Source organism: Piliocolobus tephrosceles, chromosome 14 (assembly GCF_002776525.5).
Source record: "Piliocolobus tephrosceles isolate RC106 chromosome 14, ASM277652v3, whole genome shotgun sequence".
NCBI classification, from domain to species: domain Eukaryota; kingdom Metazoa; phylum Chordata; class Mammalia; order Primates; family Cercopithecidae; genus Piliocolobus; species Piliocolobus tephrosceles.
The window spans coordinates 73,652,889-73,678,289 of record NC_045447.1 but is presented as its reverse complement, the minus strand read 5'-3'; the positions used below and the strand labels follow the sequence as shown (position 1 = coordinate 73,678,289).

Below are 25,401 nucleotides of genomic sequence, written 5' to 3'. Positions count from 1 at the left end.
CATCTTTCAAGAATACAAAATATTATGAACGATAGTCACCATGTTCTACGATAGTTCTCTTAAACTTACTCCTCCTAACTGAAATGTTCTATCCTTTGACCACCATCTCCCCAATCCCCACCCCTCAACCTGCTCAGCCTCTGGTAACCAACATTCTACTCTCTACTTCTGAGATCAATTTTTTTTTTTAGATTCCACAAATTAGTGAGATCCCATAGCATTTGTCTTTCTGTGAATGGCTTATTTCAATTACCATAATATTTTAAAAGATAATAAAGAGGTATAACAATCAAATGCATTAAAAAAAGAAGTACCAGCCTTTCAATGATAACTATGTCTTCTTTAACGTCTTTTAAATGCATTTTATTTTTCACAACCTTTCAGCTCTTACATCCCACTCCACCCCATCTTTTTGTGCTCTCAGAGCTCTCTTTCTACCCAGGTTACAAAGAAACTCAAGGACAATGACTAAATAAATGCCCATTACACAACCAACTCAGTGGGCCTTCTTGCTGGAGTTAGGATATCTTTTACACATCTTCATCCTTTTCCTAGAGACCCCCAATACACACAAAAATCAATCCTTACACTTTTCTATGTCACATTACACTCGATTGTATCCTTTGCAAGATGGCATTAAAGGGCGATATATGAAGTAGTAAATATAGAATAAACTTTAGAGTCATAAAATCTGGTAATCACCACATTTGTCAGCATGTTTGGTCAAGCCACCTCTGAACCTCAGCCGCTCCTAACTCGTAGCTTCTCCAGACAATGCACACAGACTCCCTTTAGTAGTTAGTAAAGTACTTAGCAGACCTCTCTTTCAGGGCTAAGAATCTATGTGACCATCAGATGGAACACCTATATATTAAAATTCACACATTCCAAAACTGCACTGAATGCTTGGTTATTACTAATTCTCTAGGATTTTTTTCCTGTTTGATCTTTGCTTTTCTAATCGCCAATAAAACCTGGACAAGCAAACAGAGGTTCTGTATTGTTTGCTCATTGAGAAAAGAAATCTGAACATCTTTTAATATTTATTTTACAGACAAACGCGTTAAAGAAGAAGCTTCAACCATTCCTGCCTTCTACCTGTCCCTTCTCCTTTAATACACAAGACAGCACGCCACTCACGGAGAATCAGCTCAGAAATTCATTTCTTGGATTTTAGTAAATAATGCCACTAAAATTTAGAACTAGTTTACATAAAAATAAAAATTAAGAATTTACAGTGTCTTGATGAAAAGATTATTTTGCAACAGTGATTGTGGTGGTGGTACTGTTCAAATGCAATGAGAAGAGATAGAAACCCTGGCCTTTCAGAATGGAGAAATTTTAACCAGGTACAGTCCAGTTAACGGCGGGGGCCAGAGGTGGTGGAGAATCCTGTGTTGTGTGAAAAACCATCCTGTTACAGGAGAGAGCAGTTGATATGTGCTGCCTGTGTAGTATTGTATGTTAAACAGAAAAGGAAGAAAATAGTACCAAGATGTTCTCCACAAATTTAGAAACAGAATTATAAACACTGGGCAAGGTCCTTTGAAGTCTATAATGAACCATGGAGGGTGACAGAGGAAAGACATTCACCTCTCTACGTGATACTCACATTCGAGTGTTGATGTACCACAAGTAACTTTTTTAATCCTATGTAAAGTATAATGCGGTTCCTAGGTCCCTTGGCCCCATCCCAGCAGCAGACCTAGATATTATAAAGTCTAAAGCTTATGAAACTTTAAAGGACTACTTTATGAAAACATATGCAAAAATAGTATTTTTATAAATTTTAGAAAAATTTATAGTCAACTAGAGATAAAGGTAAGTCTTCCTGGACCTTTGGAAGGCATCGTATAAGGGAGGGCCCTAATTCCAAAGATTCTTCAACTGCAGGGTAAGCAAGTCTCTACTTCAGCTCCATACCAAGTACTTCCCCTCCACCATTCTGACAGAGATTTGCTGGCACCTGAGTATGGCAAGAGTTCGTTGGGGGTCTTTGAAAAAGAATTCATCTCCCTGAAGGGCACAGGAAGCATGGTCCCTGAGCTTAATCAATGCTGTTAGCATGTAGTTAACCAGGCTTGTGTAAAACACATCCCATCCACATTTCACCACTATGCTGTAAAGTAATTTTAATTTTCAAAATATTTGTTTTTAAATAATCACAATCATATTTTAAACATGTTGATAGGGAATTAAGAAAAGGTCGGTTCAAACCCCAGTCCCACTGGGCAGCACTGAGTGTCCTCCTTGGCTCGTTGTAGTAGGTTTATAACAAATCCTTGAGAATTAATAATCATTTAAGTCAGAGTGAATTCCTCCTCCCAGATGATGATTTATCTGTTTGTAAGCTGAGATGAGGGAATTCCATTTACTATTGAGCCAGTGAGTGTTAACTTTATTAATGCATCTTTACAACTAAGATTAATGGGACCCATAGTAAGTCAGCTGTAGCACTTGATGTCAGTTTATAACGAGCTTGGCAATACCTGGAAATTCAGATCTATCATCATAAGTTATAATGACATGCATAAAAACCTGAGTGTAAATAAAAGGCTCTTTAGGATACAGGGCTCTAATCCAAGTTGTCAAAGCCTTAAAAAGTAACGTATCTAACAGTGTTCCTGTACTGGAGTACAGTGTATGCTAATGGCTTTTCCTCAAGGGTTAAAATGCCTAAACTACCATTTTTTAATAAATAAATACTTTATTATAAAAATCAATTTTGCTTAATGAAGTCCTCTGAGGGAGAAGATGTTTTAAGATATTTTACTAGTACACTTTAAAATCATTTTGTATTTAGGTATGCTCTGTCATCTCCACCTAGAGCAAAAAAAGAATCATAAAAAACGGTAAGTGCAGCAATAAAAACTCCTTTTACTATTAGTTGGGAGAGAAACAAATGGGAATATTACTTTGAAGGTAATTACTTAAGTTTTTTTATTGCACCATATTTTCTCAAAACCCAACCAAAGTATATCCCGAATCTTCCTACAAATGAAACACAATTTTTCTCTCAGAACATTTTTACTCATCAGGAAAAAAAAGGTGAGTTTAATTTTTCTGTCAGTTGAGGCTTCATATGTCAAACACATCTTGCATTTCAACAAACTTTACTGTCATATTGATGGAATATTCAAGGAGACATTAGTTCTTACTGCAAGTACTGGCTTGAAAAGGTGTAAGCTGCATTACTGTGAGAGCACTTTTCTTCTAAAAATAGACTTTATTATCTCCAACCACAGTATATATGTATAGCTGCCTTGTCATTTTAACCAAATGTATGGCTTCCCATCAAACAGAGATTGCAGCTTCCTTGAAGGCAAGTGGGGGTAGTGTCTTTCCATCTTTTTATTCCTAATACTTAGCACACTTCCTGGAATGCAGAGGAACAGAGATTATCAAATGAATAAATTCATGAATTAATACCAATTTCTTCTCATATATTGTATACCTCTCCGAGATGTGGAAGCAACATCTCCTGACATTTCTAATTTTTAAAAATAAACCTTAAATCCAGCAGTCTGCAAGAAAATAATATTTAGAAACTTTTTCCTTAAACTTGTCATTCATTCATTCCGTCAACAAATTTTGGCTGGTAGCAGTGGCTTATGCCTGTAATCCCACAACTTTGGGAAGCCGAGGTGGGAGGATCGCTTAAGCCAAGAGTTTAAGACCAGCCTGGGCAATATAGCAAGACCTATTCTCTACAAAAAATTTACAAAATAAAATAAAAATTAGCTGGGCAAGGTGACTCATACTATAGTCCCAGCAACTCAGGAGAGTGAAGTGGGCAGATCCCTTGAACACAGGAGTGAGAGGTTACAGTGAGCTACGATACATTCCAGCCTGGATGACAAAGTGGTACCCTGTCTCTAAAAAGCAAAACAAAAACCACAAATGTTTACAGAAAATGTCAGGCACTGTGCTTACTGCCATGTGTACAGTCTAGAGCAAAACAAAGCCATGCCCTTATGGAACTTCTAGTCTAAGCATGCAACTAACTCTGTTTTTAAGGATAAAGGGAAAATTTCATCTCATTTTCTCTTAAGTATACTCCCTTATCACTTATGACAGAATGACGTTCAAATTTCAAATATTTCGTGGATCCTGTAATGGCCAAATGGTGGCATCTGGACCACATGATTATTTAGTGGACAAGGTAGCCTGACTTAAGGATTAAAAAATTTGTATATTCCCAGCCTTAGAAAGATAATTCTGCCTGTGCCAAAAAATTCTGCTTCACAAATGGGGCAGTGCCCTTTAATCAAATAATTTGAAATTAACTCTTAATAATAATCGTACTGATCACAGCAATACTAGTGATGATAATGATAATCACAACAACAACTCACATTTCCTGAGTGCTTAGAACTTTGCTAAAAGCTTTACGTGGATTATCTCCTGTAATCATCCTCTTAAGTTTAGGCAATAAGTCTTCTTCTTATCTCCACTTGACAGACAGAGAGTGAAGCTTCGAGAGGTTAGGACATGTGCACATTGCCACAGAACAAATAGGGGAGTTAGGATTTGAACTCGGATCTGTCTGTTTGCTGAACCTACACCCATAACTACACCTTCTGTCACTTCCTATACCAAGGTTGGTAACAGAAATAGTTAAAAAAACAAAACAAATGAAAAAAACAAGCAATAAAACATTTTCTATTACCTCTTTCAATGTTTCAAGAATATTTGAATTTTTTCTGCTTCTTCTAAAATATATATCTAATGCTACATTTTCACAGAAATCATAAAACAGTTATAGATTTTTATGTACTCAGTGACCTAGATGGCATAGAACAGAAAGAATATTCTAAGTATGACAGTATCACTCTAGTCTGAGCTAGGCAGTTGAAGCAATTGACTACCTGAACCTACCTAATGTATAAGCGTTATGAAGAATATGGAAATGTGTGTTAACATAACAATGAGTACAAATGTAAGGGGGAAAAAAGGAACTAAAATTCTGGGGATTGTATACTAGCATAGCACCAATAAATGATCTTCAGTCTTTCAAAATAAATTGGTAATACTGTATGCTTTCAGATTGTTGTATCATCTTATTTCCACGTGAAAAGCTGTTTTTCAGTCCTTTGGATTAAGGACTATGAGAAGACACAAAAACTTATTCTCCAGTGTTCTTCACTCTCCCTTCCCTTCACCATAGCCATGTATACATATAACAAACACTTACCGAATTACTATGTGCCTAGCACTATTCTAGATGCTGGGGATTCGGTAGTGATGCGAGAGCCAAACCAGCTAGCTCAGCTTCGAAGAGATAATAAAGGGAGAAGGAAGGAAATTAACATTCTTTGGCAACTTTATTGTTAGTTACTCTGCCAGATGATTTAATATACGTCATTAACTTCCCCACAAACAGCCCTAAAAGATAGCCAGGATCACCCCCAACCCTACAGATAGGAATTTAACATTCAGACTTGAGTAATGTGTCTAAACCCATACAGTTAGGAAGCACTGGAAAGTTTATACAAATTCATGTTTATGTAGCTATAAAGAGCATCTCTCTTCATTCCCTGTTTCATTGTCCTTGTCTCTTTCCCTTTGCCTCGACTTGCTGGCGCTCAATCACACTCTTCATCCTACAGTGGCCACTGAAATAATTATTATTTACTTTGTTCATTATATGTAAAGTAAGACTCATTCCTACCCAAATGGTCTCTTAATGCATTGTGCCTACATAAACATATCTATAGATCCCTATACATATGTCCCTGTTCATGCCACAAATATCTCTTGGGTGCCCAATAAATGCCAGGAACATTTTTAGGCCATGGAAAACTGTAATGGAGCTTATACACAAAGGAAGATATATACAGGATAAAAGTCTCAAGACATAAAGAGTATAATTTCACATAGTAAAAAGTGCTATGAAGCAAATTAAACAGGTCATACACAAACATACTATATACATACTACATGTACAAAACATACATATATGCAAATATACCTCCCCAACCAGTTTTTGTATAAATATTGATAGTTAATAACTAGCTTTATTAAAAGCCGTCGTGTTTTTATGAGCACACACTTTTCTACCGTACTTAATTTTCTAGTTGACTGGTAAATGATAGAACTGTAGTTACCCACATAATTAAACAAATACATAAACAAACAGAAAGAACTATGTATGCCAATACTTAGAAAGGTAGAAAATATCTAAAAATTTTTCATATTGATTTTCTGGTCTCACTTATGATTTACAGCTTCATTTTTTAAATAGCTCTTTTGGTATTTATGCTCTAAGAAATACAGGCTATCTTCTGGGAAAATACAAACTATGATCAAATTTTAAACCTGAACACAGACGTCATCAGACATGTGAGAAAAATCTCAATAGCACTACACTTATAACCAAAAATCTATCAATTAAAAAAAATCTACTGTATTAAAGGGTGGAAATAACATTTATTTAACGAATGGATACAGTTTAATAATCAAAGGTAAAGTTCTAAGAAACAAAAAAGAAAGGCATGGAAAGTTTTTACATATAAATTAGAACACAGCTCATTTTGGAAGATGACAGATAAGAGAGCCTTGAAATGCTCTATTCCCCGGTTGCCTAGTAGTTAAAAAAAAAAAAAAAAAAAAAAAAAAAAAAAAAAACTTGCTGTCTTTAATAAAATATATTAAGAATATGGGATGTATGTCATCATAGTTGTGTTTAATGTGGCATTAATTCACAAGTCATTGTTTTTTTAACAAGATATAATAAGTTACTTGCTCTTCTAAGGAGATATGTAATTAGGGCTTTGATAATTAAACCCTAGATGAGGCATTTGGTATATCTGTGCCCTAAATACCAATAAATTATGCATGCACAACTTTTAAAACAACATCTTAATTAGTAGCTTAAAATAAAACTAATTTGGAAAACCAAGATACTGAATTTTTAAAAATTGTTCTAATTTTATCAATGAAAGCCAACCAACTACCTAGTTTTAAAGTATAAACATCAATTATGAATGACTGTGATTGTTTGATAGATTACTTTAAGTATTTTAGTAAACTCCTTTGTAATTTTCAGCTCACATAAAGACGGTCTAGGTTAAATTAATCACACGTTTTCTCACTTATTAGCTTTATCTCCTTAGCCAATGAGTCATGTCCCAACCTCATTTTCTTTTACTACTACTATTTTACTTCTACTCAATTCCGACCTACCATTGTTCATACCCACCTGTAATTGCTAATTTTACGTGTCACTTGATTAGGCGAAATATCTTGGGTGCCCAAATATTTGGTCAAATGTTACTTTGAAGGTACTGTCAGGGTGTTTTGGGATGAGACTAACATTTAATTTAGTCACCAAGCAAAGCAGATTGCCCTCCCTAATGTGGGCAACCCCTATCCAATCAGGTAAAAGACTAAAGAGAACAATAAGCTTGAGCCTCATCTGAGGAAGAAAGAACTCCTCCTACCTTCAAACTGGGACCTCAGTTTTTTTCCTGCCTTTGGACTCAATGTGAAACATCAGCTCTTCCTAGGTCTTCAACTTGTCAGCCTTTGGGCTAGAACTGACATCAGCTCTCCTGGGCCTCCAGCTGACAACCCTGGCAGATCTTGAAACTTCTCAGCCTCATTACTAATGTCAGCCAATTTGTTAAAATGAGGCTCTTCCTATATACGTACATATTTTGTTGGTTCCCTTTCTCCAGAGAACCCTAATACACTGCACACACCTACCATCAATACTCAGGGATTTCCTCCCTAAGCCACTTTGCTCATGAAGCTTCTAGTTTCTACTTCTCTCTCAAGTTAGCTCTATCTCATAGACTCCTAAATATTCTTCATGCCTCAACCCAGCAGTGTCTTCACTCTCACAGTGCATCATCCATGTGGTATTCTGCACACTTTGCACCCATGGCACTTCGGCACTTTTTATTTCAAATCATACTTGTCTGTCGACTTGTCAGCTGGAAGAATATTGTCCTTCCAAGATAATATCTTGTATATAAAGTAAATATCTCAAGGGCTGAAACCCACTGTCACACGTAATGCAGCAGGGATCATTTCAGACTTGGCAAAACCCAATGAAAATCTTATTTGCACGACCAAGAACAAATCATTTCAAACTCTCTGGACCTTGGCTTCTTACATCCCAAATAAGTGGTAAACACCATATTCCCTTCTAGCTCGACATTTTTATGGTTCGCTTAACAAGTTAAGCAGCAGTAAACACTCAAATGAGTTGATGTTCATTTCAAAATTATTAAAAATAATAGTTTAATAGGAAGTCAAAAGAAGAAAATTGTTCTTGCTTAAATGCAGCGATTTACAAGTGTGCTTGTTTTTTCCAAGCCCTTTTTAGACATGCTCTCAGTGTGGCAAAAGAAGTAATGGTTCCAAGGAAGGAGCATGCATCACCAACATAACAGTCCTCAAAAGACAGATCACAAGGAAAATGAATAGCCTCTCCTCACAGGTATACCTTCTCCCCCAAATTTTCAATGTTAATGTCTCCCCTTACTAGGGTCTCTCATAGACTATCCACATGGGCTTCTGCCTTTGTGACCACTGATACCCAAAGAATCACTGTTTTTAAATTCTAAAGATTACACCAATGAAAGTCAGGAGTATCTGTTCACTTAAAGTGGCTCTGCCCACCACCACCTTTTTCCAGCATGGAAATGCGGTACACAGGAAGGCTTTATCGTGTTGGTATCAATGTATTCCAAGTACTCAACTATTTTATAAGCCTTTTCAAGTAATCTTCAGTCAGTATCATAATTGTCAGCACGTTTGTTCTGTGGTGGCCACCCTTTCTTTTGTTTCAGTCTTTCATAAAAATCCTTTTGTGTGACACTCAAGCAGCTGTGCTTTGTTCTTTAATGTTCCTAGCCTGGATCTCCAGCCGAGGCCGCTTTATAACATAAACGGCAAAGTACCATTTTCACAGCGGGGACAACTGTGTTCATCTTCAAAAAGAGGCATTAATAAAATGAGACTGTAATGAACATGCTAATTCTGATCACAGGGTACTGCACAATGGCAGAGACAGTTGACTGCCTTCTCCCTGAAAGATTGTAAAAGTTGTATGTTCTTTTTTTTTTTTTAACAACTGCTATAATGGCTTACGTTTTCTGAAGCAGACATATTATGCAAACATTTCTCTCTATTTCCCATTGCAGAGCCTTCTCTGTGTCATCCAACTGCTCACTGTGTGTTTTACTATCTCAGTAACAGTCACCTTCAGGGAGCAAATTTCTTCCATCTTGTAAGAACTGACTTGCTGAAATAGGCATGTCAGTGAATCATGGAAAGCTGGAGAGGGGTCATCTGAGCAATCTAATCGCTAATCTGAGGCCTTCTCAATGCATATGAGGCAAAAAAAGAAAGAAAGAAAAACAGAACAGGAAAATTAACAGATTTGCTTAAGATGCCACAGCTATTTTGTAACAGAGCTAAAGCTGGAATTCAATTTCCCAAGTCCTAGACTTGGGTACTTCACATGTTATCTTTTGTCTTAATGGTGATAATTCACAAATGATATATTTATATGTAAGAGTAGATACTCACATGTAAGTATCACTTGATGAAATATATTTGCTAAACGAGGTAACTAAAATGCCTCATATCTGGTAAACTAGCATTTTTAGACAATACTTGTACTGTAGATATGTTCTATGAACAAAGCTAGTTCCCTAAAAATAGATAAGAGCAGCAGTGTTATATACCATACCCTGTTCTGTTGTGCTAGTGGTGGTGGTGGTTTGGGGCAGTGCTATTTGAGAATGGTCCAGCCTAAAAATAATCTACTAAGATTTTTTAAATGACCCATTACATGCTGTGTGAGATAAGAGCAAAATGTGTATTTTCTGATCACTTTCCTTCAAAAAAAAAAAAAAAAAAAACTCTTAAGTTCAAGAAACATGATGACATTTAGTCAGATGCTTAGATTCAAAGTTGATTAAATGATTCTAGAACTTTGTCTTACAGAAGAGAGGTTATGTAAGCAAGAAGAAATAATTATTGATGTCTTTCCTCTTGCCCAAAAGAAACAGGTACCCCTGGACTCTTACTAGAAAGAAAAGTCTATGGATGGTGATATCTCATTTTCCCTGCCTAGTGATTGATAACATCTACCAGAGAGAATATTTTCATCCTCAGTTACCACTGCATAAATTTGTATTACATGGTTTCCTGCTGATATCTTTAGTCAGGAAGAAATTGTGACCAGCAAACTAAAGAAACAGAACCAATTCCTTTTGGAGGATAATCCCTGTTCTTACAAACAATCTCTGTGGTCGTATGCTTGCTCTTCACTGAAAGCCTGTTAATTCACTGTCCTTAGCAGAATTCCACAATTAGTTAAGGTACAGCCCTTAATAGCCTCAATACATCCTAAGGCCTTCACTTAAAGTTCTGCTTAGGATGAGAAAACACAAGTATAACAGATATACTCAGCCTCCTAAAGTGTTATATCATTAGGGAGTCAGTATTTTCTTGTGTTTCCATAGCCAAGACAACTTAAAAACCAAAATGACTTGGAAGACATAAGCCCCACATTCACCTCCCCCTTCTCCTATTTCTTCTTCCATGAACCACACTCTATGGTATAGTTAATTGCCCAAATATCTTATTTCGGGGCACATTCAGCCTGAGCTTGTGGTTATCCTTCCTTATTGAAACACAGTTTTTAAGAGTAAGGGTAATTTGAAACAAGCTACAAAGGGAAACTTGTTCCTGAAATGCTCCCTTCAAGGCACCTGGGTGGTCAGGGTATTAGTTCGATGTCTTCTTAATTAACCATACCGGTTAGATGTTTGAATCTCCAATTAATTAGTTTCTCTAGTAGCTTGTGTGACATAAATGAGTGATCTTCATCCAGTTCACTTAGACAAAACCCATTATGAGAATTGGCACATTTTTGGCATTTGTCAGTAAAGCAGGGAAAAAGTAAATGATCCACGTGGACAAAACAGGAATAATGAGGGCCACTGGATGAAAACTGTAAAGTGGTCTCCATCTACTGCAGAACAGAGTGCCTGAGTGTCCGCCAACATGATTTGCAAGAGAAATTGAACCTAAAATGTCACGAAGCTCCTCAACTGCGGTATAAACCTATTCACACACATTTATTTAGGTGTTCAGGATGTTCAAAGTCTATGAAAGTCAGATTACACTGGAATATTATTAAAGACTACTATTAATAGAAATAACAATATTTAGAAGTTTTAAGCAAACAGTGACTCTAAGAAACAAAAATAATTTCCATCCATATTTATTTTATCCTAAAGGGATATATAAAAGTGTTCTATTTTAAGATTACGTTTAGACTACTTTTCTGTCAACCAAAATACTTTTGAGTTTTTCTCATGAAAGTTCTAAAATTGCTAAATGTAGTCTTTTTAAAAAATAGAAAGGGTTAACTACTCAAATCATAAATTTTCATACAAATGTACTTACACATGACAGATGTTCACATAGAAAGTTGAGACCATTTTAAACATTTTTGATGCATTTGTTTTATACGGGGACTAGATGTATAAAAGCAGAGGAGATGATGAAACTCCAGCCAGCTGAGAGGCAGGAAAACAATCCATGTGAATTTCTAAGTAAAGTGATATTTTCCTACAACTTTTTGTTAATGTCTTCATCGGATGCATAAAGATAAGTCAAGCACGTGACTGCCACTAATTCCTTTTAAGGAGTTCAAGGGATTTAGAAAGTGAAAAAACTCAAAAACGCTTCTGAAAGTTTTATCTTATTGTACCTTTTTAATATACCTTCTATACGATGGCACTGATTCTAAACCCGGTAAATAAATGGAGATAAAAGTAAATAAAAGTCTAATTTCTAACTCCTATTCTTTTTCTCCCTAATGTCTTATTCTCGCCTATTAGACCATTCGTTCCCTTGCCTTTTCAAATATTGTAAACATGTTATTTTTAAAACCCATTCATACAGTTCAATTACCTGTATGTCACAGACTGTGATTTCCACCCTTGATGTTTGGGCTTATTGTTGCTCGCCTGTAACAGTTGTGGTAGCTGACTCGACTGCTTTAGAACTGGTGCTTATTAGCCCATCTGGGTATGAACGACCTTCTCTAGGGTTGTGTATCCGGATTATCGGAATGTCTCTGTGGGGTGAGTGCTATGATGGGTGTCTGTTGCACACTCTATGGGATTCACTGTTTCTGACCAGCTTTTACGTTAAACTATTTGGTCCTGAGAATTGCACAGTAGGAATAGTACTAGAAATCTCACTTGTATGCAGAAAGCTGACCTTAGTCTCTGTTACTCCCAACTTATTTTATATAAGTATGTATCTTGCTGGAGTGTTAAAACTCCAGCACTAAAGCATATGGTCCATTATGTTATTATCTTGGGTTATTATATTACAATTATCTTTTGTCTAGGAAATCCCTCCTTGTTTTTAGCAACTGGAAATTTCTATTTCTTGTTTGCAAGCCTAATTATGCTTTTAATTTTATTTTCAGATACTTCTCAACATTTCTAGGTGGTGGTCAGGGAATGGGAAACTTCCTGCACCAGCTTAGCTTGTCATAACAGCCAGAAATGTAGCTCAAATCTGACTTGTCTGTGTTAAAGCAGCATCCGTTACATGCATTTAAAAGATACATACATCCAATTGTCAATATTTTCCCTGCAACTTAATAAGGTGTTTATATTATTTCAAATATATTTTGTATATGTAAATAATCTCATTTTCTCAGCCTCTTGAATTGCTTCTTTGTGTGTGGGTGTGTGTGTGTGGGTGTGTGTGTGTTTAGTTTCAAAACCATCAGGTAAATTTGGCCTACATTACTAATTACTGCTGGCCTCCAAATAAATAAGTTCTTGACAATATCAATAGGGTTTACCTCCTTGGAAGAAACCAAGATGTTTACAAAATCAAACTTTTTTATTTTATAAAAGATATAATGTAAATCCATCCCTCCATGGGAATAAAAATGAAACAGAAGAGAAATGTAGTTAATCTGTGTAAGTTCCTCTATGATTCTGATCCTTCCCTTTCCAATTTCCTTTATCTGAGGAAGGTCTATTCTCCTAAATTTTAGAATAGAGCAAAATACAACAAAACAAAACAAAACAAATGAGTTGTGTGCAGGAAAGAAAGAGATAAAGGCACAGAATAGTTAATCTGGAAATGTCAATTGTGAGGTGCCTAATCGGGAATATTCGTATCTCTACACAGAAGCCTGAATTAGAGACATACAACACAGTCTTCATCACTAGCTTTATTTTCCAGCACTCCCATTGTAAAGGAAGTCTACAAACTGAACACACTGTACTGGAGATTTGGCAACTCACCCTGTGCTTTGTCACATTGTGTAAGCAACATTGTCGGAGACAAAGAAAGGGATTTGTCAGCCCAGTTATTTAGATCAATACATGTTGGCTTAAGAAAGATAACAGACAAATAGAAAACATATTTTTTTTTCCACATAAGATAGGTGTATTTCTTATACTTGGTTCTGACCAATTGCTTAAGGAAAGTTCATCTTTAGGCTGAGGTTGTTCCTTTACTTTGCAAATGTCAATGTCAGCTATGGTAGTTGTAAAAACGTAGCTGCTGAATGCGGTATGAAAAATCCATGCATGAGAAATGCCAACATACAAAAGAGTACCATATCCTGTTTCCTTTCTAGATGCTCTGCCAAAAATCAAAATGGTATCTGGCATTTGAAATCAATGCCTCTTTCAGCTTTTTTACTCCTGATTCTCCCCCTGAACTCTAGTTCTGTTAAGACCTGTAACTAGAGAAGGTATTCACTGTCTAATTAAAGTTCAACTCTTATAAACATTTTATTTAACTGCATTTCCCATTTAAGCATTATCACAATGCTAGTCTTTTTAATGATGCTACAAAAGAGATACAGAATTGTAACAATGACACAAACAACAACCTTCACTAGAGCACTTACCCCGTAAAACTGTGAGTCTGGTGGATACACTTATTTCTCCCACATTATTTGAGGCCACACACTCATAAATGGCCTCATCCCTCGGAGTCCGTAAGGGTTGTATTCTGAGAACTGATCCAGACCCATCGTCAAACTCTATTACCTATTAGAGGAAACAATAGCTGTCACAGGTGTTGTTACAATTGTCTACCTCTCAGCTAAAGCTCTCAGTGCAGTGGTGGATCTGTCATTAGGCTCATAATAAACTAGACATCATTCTGAAACTGAATTTTGATACAGTGGTGAAAAAATATTTGGTCTAACTTAGTGAATCTTCTACTGAACAAGGAGAAAGATATGAAACTACATATACAAAATATGGAGATTTCTAGTTCCTACTAAAAACTACCAGGGTTTACGCATTAAAATATTTCAGTATGTGCATCTAGGGCAATTTTATTCTATTAATTTTGCAAGGGGCTTGCAGCTATGATCGATAAACTTCTTAAATTATTCTTTCTCTGACAGCACATATACAAATGTGGATTCATTTAATAACGAGACTGTAAGGTGAAGAATTAACGCACACCACCACAGATAGCTCTGCTGGTTTAAACTGTCTCATCCTGAACAGCATAGATGGGCAAACCATAAAGAGAAACTGCATAAATCTAGTACTTAGGCAGCCAATGAGACAGCTTTCACAACCCAAAAGCCTGATGGCGTGCATTAATTTTGCCATAAATCATTCCAGTATTTGTTCTAGCTTAGCATTTTCTGCATTTTTAGAGCATTCTTGCTATAAAATGGAGGCTTGCTTCACCAGACAGAAAATTAATGTCCTAAACACTAAGCCTGAATTCACCATCATTAGGAACTCTTATGTGAAACAGTTTAGCAATACTGACAATCCCAGGTACTTGTTAGGTAATTCAAGTACCACTTAAAGAAAAAAAAAATGATGATACCAACAAATATGTATACAATACTATGGCATCCTCTGTCTTTTCTGTAACTATGCTGCATTCCTTCAGCTGTTCACTGAGAAGCTGTGCCTTTTTTTTTCTTGTATTTCACTGTGAATATTCCCACGTGCCTAAATTATGCATAAACTCAGATTGCCTTATAAATATATTTATGGGATGCTTAATTCCAGATTTTGCATGTGCATGTGCATATTAACATACAGAGAAAGGACATCAACAGTTTCAAAATATGTCCACTTCAATCTTTGTGCATTCCTTTTTTGTTCAAAATTCACGTAAATATCCAAAATGGCCCATTTCTCAGTGCACTACAGTTTATTTTCAACTCCATAAAGCATACATTTCAAAATAAATCTACTATGCATCTTAGGAAAGAAAAGTTTCATAGTTTCATATTGGAAGCTTTGTTAAGCATTCCATAATTTTAAAAAAAGTTATGATCATTTTATGATTTAGTGTAGGAAAAGGTTAAAGCAACTACAAAACCAATTTAAATGTTGACTAATTTATTAATAAATGTCATTGTATGTTTACATTTGTGAACTATTTCCTAGATTTAGACCTATCTTCTTACAACATACAATATACCACACATTACAAGCCAGCGATGTAATATATCGCTGTGTGTATATATATATATACACAAATTATATTATAATATATATAACATATTAGTGTTAAATATAGTAAAGATTTTCAACCCAGCACTTGATACAGTTTGATCAAGTCCTGTATAAAATAATTCATTTTATAAATTCATTGAATAAAAATAATTCTTTTACCTCCGAGTGCTTATATGACTCTTATGGGGAATTATGTACTGAGCAGAGACCATACTTTGAAATATTTAGTATTATAATTTAATTTTTGTTACATGATTTTGCCAGGAGTCATTGTCATTAGCAAGCGTGACGTCAAACTTCTCTTTGACAAAAAATTAACTTCATTTAAAATTGTTTAAATGTGCAGCAAAGGTGAATACATACATCATTGTCTACATGACATAGGAAACATTTTTCAAATATTATTAAAGATATTATTTTTGTATTTAAATAAATTATATTTCAATAATAATCAAGTATTTGATTTTCAGACATAATTTTAAACTTCTCACTTGTAAACTACAATCCAATTTCCAATGGCAAAACGTAATTAATTAGGTTCTCTATACATTGGAACCCCTGATCACCCTGTGAGTTCCTATGAAAATAAGTAAAACAAAACTGTTCTGAATTTGTAGTTGCTATATTTCTTTTAACTAGAAATTGCCTTTAATCTGCCAAACTGTAAATTAGATCATGAAGGAGATTAGAAACTTAGATCAAAAGGAGGTGAGTTTCACAATTTCTGGCAGTTTGGGGGTACTGGTAGCCCCTAAAATTAAAGCTACCCTTCTCATGTTTTAAATTATGGGCATGCTATTGTGTGCCTCTCTGAGCAGCTTTCTGTATATCTTCTTGCCTATATTTCTCCTCCAGAACGAGCAAATTTCTAAACCATAAGCCTTCTCACAACACCCAAAAAAGAATCTCTGATTTATGTTTCACCATCTTCGGTGCACTAAGCTCTCTTGAATAAAGAAAACCAACCTCTTCAATAGGCTTCTCTGTAGTATCAACCTGTTTGGATATGTTTCTTACAGAATAGTACTTTAAAACACTGGAACAAATTTCTCATTCTAGTTCACACTACTTGTAAAACACAGATGCGAGGGGCAGTGGCAGTGGACCACTTTATTTGCTGCTCAGCATCCATTCCCATTCTTCTTGGTAATGAGGATTTAAATTTCCTTTGGGAAAACACTGCTCTTTCATTCTAAGCCTGGAATTGGATAGGACAGTTCTCATTCCCAGGACAGAGGTAGATTCCGATTGGCTTAAATTAAGTAGGCTACACTGTCCGCCTATCCACACAAATTTTCTCTGGGATGAACAAGTAACGTAATAGAAGCCAATGGGATGAGAAGTTTCTAGAAGAGACAAGCTTTCATACATTCTACAAATGTGGTCCTGTGAGGATGCAGAGTTCTATCTTGCAACCTGGGGATGAAACTGACAGATTGATCCTAGGAATACTATTGAGCCCTGGCACAAGTGGGAACAAAAAATCAGCCCTTGAACCCTCAAATGTCCTTTTTTAAAAAGCCATTTAGAGTTACATTTTCCATCACTTGCAATGTAAGGAATAGCATACATCAGTGACACCTTTTATCAGAGTAAAGAAAGCCAAGTAACATAGAAACCAAAGACAGAACAGATACATTCTTCCCCCAGAGAAACAGAACAATGGACCTAATACCTCAAATCTCTGATTGCTGACTTTCTTTCCTTTTTTGTTCCAGACAATTTTAGGTCTTGGGTCTCCTGTAGCTTGGCAGATGAAAGAGGCAACTCCACCAGAGACCCCTGTCTGATCAACGGGTGTTCGTGTAAACCTTGGAGGTGCTGAAATAAAAAATAAACACCATAGTTAAATTGAAAACTGAAACACAGGCTATTAGCCTTCTACCGCTGCTCTCCCCACCATCCTCAACCACACCGCCATCAAGACATACATTTCAAAAATGTACTACAGGATTACAAAATTAGAAAAGCATCTTTTACTTTTGAGGGTAGTTTAAAGGGGAAGGAGGTAACTTTCTGGTCAAGTTATCTGTTAGTGCTTTTATTGCTGAAATCTGTATTAAGGTAGAGATCCAATAACATCCGAAAAGCAACATCACACATTAATTTTTATTACCAGTATATATAAAAAAAAAATCCAATTTGTCCTCTGTAACAAAATGAGCTCATCAATCAAAGTGAGTAAAATTTTAGCGCTTGCTTTGATGCCACTATCAGGACACTGCCAGAAAGCAGCAATGCCACTGCTGAGCTATTAAAATTAGTGACATTTAAGAGAAATGCTAGGAAATTTTAAAGAGACAAGAAATACAGCCTTGAATTAGAAGGTATGGCAAGAAATAGAAATAGGGGAAAATGGTAAAGTGACTCTCTAAACCAGATATTGCAAGCTGTCTTACTTGAAACTTAACTCCACAGTTTGCATAAAAGAAGATGACTCAAGAAGCCTCCAAAGTCACAGCAAACCAAAGGATATTTTTATAGAAAGATGTAGACTTAAAGATTACCGAGGCTAGAAGGATAGACATTGGAAGTTTGTTCAACATCCTCCAGCTCCTTTAAATGTTCCTAACATTCTTCCTCTTTCCTTAAAACACTTACTTATTTTTCATCTTGCATTGCAAGATCTAGATAGCTATCATGCAAGAATGATACAAAATGTAAATGAATATGCACAAAGATATTCATCATATCATTTGTTTAGCAAAAGAGTATAAGTAGTTGAAACAAACAGTATGGGAATTCTGTCAGTGAAATAAACTTATGGCATGAAGAAGAAACACCATATAAGTAGTAAGTATTATAAAGTCTGTATCATATCACATAAGAAATGTTGATGATGTAATAATCAGCCACAAAAGCATACTATAGAGTTATATGTGGGGATAGCAGATAATGACAAATGCACACACACACAAAGAACAAAGTAAATAAAAATACTAACAACGGTATTCAGGAGGAGGTATTTTAATTATTTTTTTGACTGCTTCCATCTTTTATACTTCCTTGAATTCTTACAATTATGTTCTGGTTGAAAATGTTTCAAAGCCCCAAAACATTCTGCTGTTTCTTTTTTTTTTTTTTAATTAAAAAAAAAAAAAAATCCCTGTTACAGATTTTCTCTTCTCTCCTACTGTGTTCTAGTTACATGTCATTGAAAAGTGGTTTTAAATAACCATAGCTAAAATTGATTTTGAAAACAATCCTCGGATTATAAAAAAGAAAAAAGTCATAACAAAGTTCGTTCTTCCTGGCTCACCACCAGTATTTTCTCTGTATTGATTTCACGTTTCCCACATGGTGTTCCCATTGGCTTGATGGTGTGTTCTGACTCTGTTTGGTTTTCTTGGAGTCAAGGAAGCTGGATTCCTATCTAAGCTCCACCATTATGTATATGGATAATCTTGGAGGAAAAAAATATCACTCAACTTTACCATTTCTTGGTATGACATACGAAACACATTAATTTACAAAAATTGCAAAACTATGACATATGAAATAAATTAATTTGCAGAAATTGCTTCCAGTTTCAAGGTTTCCTAGTTTTATATATTATTTCCAAAGGAGGAAAGTTAAGGAGAGGCATATTTGCAATGCTGGTCCTGGAGAATGAATTTCCACCTCATCAGCAAATTCAACTTGTTGGTGATCCTGGAACTGGGAGCCTGCTTATGATAAAAAGTAGTAGGAAAGCAAAACAGGCTCTAACAACCCTGCTAGATATCATAACCTGTAGCATCTCAGTGTAACAACAGAGACTAGATGATTACTAGGAGCTGTGGGAAGTACTTAAATTTTTTTTTTTTTTCTTAAGATGGGAGTCTTACTCTGTTGCCAGGCTGGAGTGCAGTGGCACAATCTTGGCTCACTGCAACCTCCACTTCCCGGGTTCAAGTGATTCTCCTGCCTCAGCCTCCCAAACAGCTGGGACTACAGGTGCATGCCACCATGCCCAGCTAATTTTTGTATTTTCAGTAGAGACAGGGTTTCACCACCTTGGCCAGAATGCTCTCAATCTCTTCACCTTCTGATCCACCCACCTTGGCCTCCCAAAGTGCTGGGATTATAGGCGTGAACCACCATGCCTGGCCTCAAAATAGTTTATTTTTCTTTCTTTCTTTCTTTCTTTCTTTTTTTTTTTGAGATGGAGTTTCATTCTTTTTGCCCAGGCTGGAGTGCAATGGCACGATCTCTGCTCACTGCAACCTCCGCCTCCCGGGTTCAAGCGATTCTACTGCCTCAGCCTCCCTAGTAGCTGGGATTACAGGCACGCGCCACCATGCCTGGCTAATTTTGTATTTTTTGTAGAGATGGGGTTTCTCCACGGTGGTCAGGCTGGTCTTGAACTCCAGACCTCAGGTGATCCACCCGCCTCAACCTCCCCAAGTGCTGGGATTACAGGCATGAGCCACCGCGCCTGGCCAAAATAATTTAAAATTGACTAACAGTGAGAGGATTACAAAATAGTATACATTGATGTCACTTTTCTGGAAACAAATGAAAAATATATTACAAGTTTTTTTATTTATCTTTCTGTTGTTTCAAACAATGCAAATTGATAATAACTACTTGCTTGTCAGTATCCAATGGAGACATTATAATTATGCAATGAAAATTTCTAGGGAATTTCCCTAGAAAAACAAAATGCATAGCTGTATTAAATGGTACAATACTGTCATTTTTAGCTATCTTCCTTTTCCTGTCCACAGCCTAAAAACTGTCAACCCTGAAAGGAAATCCATTGTAAGAGCCCAGCTTCCCATTTAAGTTCTGTTTTGAAATTTCTTGCAAGAGCATGTGAATACAGCGAAGGGCTGTTGCATAAAATGAGTGTGTACTATTAGAAATGAAAAAAAACTAGAAGTAGGATACCCTTTTCCCTGTATCCGGATATTTTTTAAAGGATACCATCACATTTCTTATCCGAAAGAATGAAGAAAAGTTGGCAATTCTGACAATGTGCAAGTAGGCAATGGATGCATGGGTAAGTGCTTCCTCTTGCCATGTAAGGACCTACGTTAGAAAGCTCATCTGGAAACCACTGTGGGTGAGGGCATTAAACAAGTCAAATTAAACACAGAAATCTTATTTCTAAATGGAATGCAGAGAGACAAAATTCCTATACACTTGGAAAATAGGTATGAGTGTCATCTCAATGTTTTTCAGGTATATTTCTCGTTTATCTTCATTTTCTGGTCAGGCATTGAAGTTTTTTGTTCGTTTTTTGAGACAGGGTCTTGCTGTGTCATTCAGGCTTCAGTGCAGTGGCATAATCAAAGCTAACTGCAGTCTCAACCTCCCAGGCTCAGTCAGTCCTCCCACCTTAGCATCCAGAGTAGCTGCGACCACAACCACACACCACCATGCTCGGGTAATGTTTTTATCATTTGTAGACATGAGGTCCCCCTTTGTTGCCCAGCATGTCTTGAACTCCAGGGCTCAAGGATCCTCCCGCCTCGGCTTTACAAAGTGCTGGAACTACAGGTGTGAGCCATCATCACACTCAGAGAAATTTTCTTGTAATATTGACAAGTATAAAAATATGCCACCCAGGAGGGAGAGGTTGCAGTGAGCTGAGATCGCGCCACTTCACTCCAACCTGGGTGACAAGAGTGAAACTCCATCTCAAAAATAAAAAATTTAAAGAAAAGACAAAGAAATGACCACTGGATGTTACTGTAGGATTTTATTTCCGGAGATCAAGTCAAGTAATGAAATTAACCTATTGAACTGTGGAAAATTTATTAAAATAACCAGTTAGAATGTTTTAGGATCTGGAACTATTTTTCTAATTTCTACTACTGTAATGACTTGATACTCTTCCAAAAAAAAAAAAAAAAAAAATCCTGAAAAGCGTCCTTAAATTTATTCTTTGAAAACAAGAAAATAAAATTGATCACACTATAGTTAAAAATAAAAAATTTCAGGGGCTTGTACACAGAAATTTTGTAAAAAAAAAAAAAAAAATATATATATATATAGACACACACACACACACACACATATATATATATGAAAAGACATTGGTCTCACTGACAAGAAAAATCATGACTTTCCCATGGGACCCAATGTCAATTTTTCTAGATTTGCCCACGAGATCCAAACTACAAAAAGGATATATGTCATTATCCTATGATACAAAGTAAGACTCCAGATAATATAGTAAAATCCTTTCACTAAGCATGGGTGGTGAAATAATCATTTTCGCTGGTCAAACTCTCAGACGGAGTCTGTCAATGTTAGGCAGCCAGCCAAAGGAAAGATGTGAGGTAGAGAGAAGGCTAAACTTAATAACCCCAACAAATGCTTGAGGCAAGTAAAAATCTTTATTCTCAGAGGGATGTAACAATACATATCACCCACTTCCCTTCTCCATATCTCAGTTTAATAAAAGGAATGAGATGAATCGTCTGCCTTATTGTGTCATGTATGTTGTCCAAATTTAAGCCATGCTCTGAAGATGGGAAGAAAAGGAAGAGAATTCAAGTGAAGCATATAACAAGGGTGTTTACTAAAAAGTCACAATATAGGGCAGACTAAGATTCAAATAATGAAAATCTCCATTTTTATCCCATGAGATACAACCATCAGTATTATAGTTAGTCTACGAAAAACAGAAATGTCAAGTGCATAAAGATGGGGAGAAAGGCATTAGAACTTTCCAGTCACCATTATTTAGAGAGGCATCCTTCCATTACTGCTGTAGCTAATCACCATTGCCATCTACCTGAAGCTGCCAATGCTGCACTTTGCAAAATGCATTTGTTCTCAAGTTGGTTTTGACAAGTGAGGAGTATGATCTTTTATTAAACTAATGCCAGGTACTGCACAGCTGAAATTACTGTTCAACCCAGAAAGTCTATTTTCTAAATGGAAAGCAGAGAAGCTATATATCCATATGCGTCAGAACAGAGGCATGGCTGATATTCTAGAATGTGTCTGCCAGGCTCGCTTGCCGTTTTCAAAGACTATACATTCTCAGGATGTATTCACAACACAGACCATAGCTCCTGGAATTTAGAAGAATATTATTTGCTACACAGCTCAGGAGAAGCCACAAACTGCACACTGATTTTTGCTTTTAAGAAGTTAGATTGTTTCTTAAAGTCTAACGATGCACAGTATCTTTGAACCTAATGGTTCTAATATTTGGATGCCATATCATGTTTCAAGTTGCTAGGCACTCTGAAGACAAGGTGATGAGCTCAACGTACACTTACAGCTATGAAACGTAGGGAAGAGAACCAACCAAGACCAGCAAACTGCTTTTGTCCTTCCTTAACAAACTGCTGTACTGAGGACACAATCCTCCCTTTAGTACACTATACTAAGTAGTGCTAGATGTTAATGGGGGGAACATGCAGGTACCCTGTCTTTAGGAATCGGCTTCCTCCCTAAAAAGTGCCCGTAGAATTTATGAGAAGGTCAGCTGAAGTCATCTCTCATCTTTCTTTCTCTGTAAGCGTCAGGATGAAAGCTCTGAAGGAGAGCTCAGAAACAGCGCCTTTGGGGTCCCGTGGGAAATGCAGCACATAGCAGAAGAGTGAGGGGTGGTTGTAAAGGTAATGGCCTGATCTGAAGGTTTGAGGGGAAGGAGTTACCACGGGGCTTTACATTCCCTTCGAGCCACAGCAAATCCTACTGCCACTGTCGCAAACATGGGGCAGCCAGAGTTTGCGTGGATGATAGATCTTTGTTATAATTAGCTTCATTTTCGCTGGGACACAGGTAGTGACAGACAATCTGCCTAAGTCAACATCACAACTATACCAACACACGACAAAAGGGAAGGAGGTCCCAGAGTTGATGTCTCATTGCTTAGGAGGGTGAAAGCATGGCACAGATACCATCTGGGAAAGCTTCCACAGCAGAGGCTGTATATGAACCCGGGCCTGTGGGGACACTGAATCTCTCACATGAAATTTGAACAGAGTCACCTGTTGACATCTGTGGTCAGCATAGATCTTCAAAATCAAAAAGACTTTTAAAAAAATTGTTTATGGTATTTCTTTTAAAATATAACTCCCAAAACAACCTGACAGTCTTAAAACTTGATTTAAGAAGCATTACACTTTAGAATGGAATAAAGAAATAACTGCTCCTTGAGTTCCATGCACTGGACTAAATGTTTCATATATCTTATATACGGTGTTTTCAAAAAGTGTTGCAAGACGTTATCATGACTCCTATTTTATAGATATACAGAAAGCTTTATAGTAATATAGGTATTAGGGAAGGAGGGAAGGAGGAAAAAGTATGAAAAGAGAGCAAGAAGGAGTCACTGAGGTTAAGAGTGAGTTATGAACTGCTGATCTAATTGTGAACCCCTCATGATGGCAGCAGCGACAGGCCATGTGGAGCGGTCACTGCCATCATACTGGCTGCAGGTGGGCTGCCTCGTGGACGCGGGGCATAGGGGATGTGGGGCATAGGGGTCCCACCGCCACCACTGCTGCCTCTGCAGCCGCTCCTGCCACCACTGCTCGCAGCTCTGATCTCAGAGCAGAGCTGAGGCCGAGCCCAGGTACTGAGTGTGCCCATGTTGGGGTAGCACTGACACACCAGCCCCTTGCCGCCTCAGCCTCCTCCAGACTGTGGGCACTGACAAGGGTGGAGGGGAAGCCAAGCAGGAGCTGAGGGCAGCTTGGGGCCTGCAGATTCCCCTTGGCGTGAGCAGCCTGGGTGCCATGGTTGGTGGCAGGAGGCACACAGGCTCCTGGGCGAAGAGGATGGATCTGGTGAGGCCCCACCTTCAGGCCAGGGAGGGCCTGAAGTCTGAGTGCTGGGCTGTCAGCCCCACAGACCAGAGTGGGAACTGGTGGGGCCTTTTCTGGGACCACCCACGGCTGCCCATGGACCAGCTGGCAGGCACTTCCTCCCCTCTGAAGCCCATAAAAGTTCCAGGCTCAGCCACAGCAAAGCAGATGATGGGACAACCGGCTGCAAAAAGGCACGACCCTCAATGTTGTGAGCTGAACACTTGCTGGGATGACCAGCTGCAGAGAAGAGCTATCCTCTCCGATGAGAACTGAACACTTGTTGGGAGGACCTGATTAACAGAGAGGAGCTACCCTCTACTGCTGGGAGGTGAACACTCCAGACAACCCGCCTAACAGAGAGGAGCTACCCTCTCTGCCAGGAGATGAACATTCACTAGGACACCCTGAGATGGAGAGAAGATGCCCACTATGGATCTCCTCTGAGCTGTCCTATGGCTCAATAAAGCTCTTCTTCGTCTTGCCTATCCTTCACTTGTCTGTATACCTCATTCTTCCTGGTCACAGGACAAGAACGCAGGACCAGCCAACTGGCGAGGCTAAAAGAGCTGTAACACAAACAGGGCTGAAACACGTCCCTTGCTCGCCACGTTGCAGGTGAAGAGAAGGAGAGAAGAGCTGTGGCCCTTTGAGGACCCCAGGCCTGGGAGCTCCCCAAGCCAGGGCTGTGACTCACTCTTTGGGGCCTTGTGGTTCCTATTATCTCCATGTTTCCAGGTGCCACTGCATCTCCCAGTGCCAGCCAGGGAAGCTGCCTGTGGTGCACCTGGTCCAGCCACTGCCTCATGGAGAATGGAGAACCAGCAGCCATACTGGCACCTGGAACTGCCCATCCCATGGCAGTGGCCAACATGTCTGACTGTGCAGTGGCCAGACCCCATGCTCACTCACACACCCCCTGCCATTCCATGCCTGACTCGCAGTCTCCCTTGAAGACATGGCATCCAGGCCGGTAGTGTGAGCTGAGTGTAGCCTGCCAGGCCAAGTGGGCAGAACAAGCTCAGCGGGCCTGAGCAAAACTTGGGCAAAGGTGCCACTGGCCATAGAGGTTTCCGGCCAGGAAAGCAACACCCCAAAGATCTTGTAACACTCATATTTTCGCTGTGCCAAATTGCAAGCTA

General features: G+C 37.8%; 1 protein-coding gene across 1 annotated transcript in view; it reads right to left on the bottom strand.

Moving 5' to 3' along the window:
• The window catches only part of PTPRD (protein tyrosine phosphatase receptor type D), a 366,160-nt gene that overhangs the window by 251,787 nt on the left and 88,972 nt on the right, over window positions 1-25,401 (bottom strand). The window contains exons 2-3 of the mRNA XM_031934008.1: window positions 17,179-17,324; window positions 13,916-14,057 (exon numbers count right to left, since the gene is read on the bottom strand). Of these exons, the coding sequence (XP_031789868.1) occupies window positions 13,916-14,057; window positions 17,179-17,324 (288 nt within the window). The remainder of the gene's footprint in view (window positions 1-13,915; window positions 14,058-17,178; window positions 17,325-25,401) is intronic.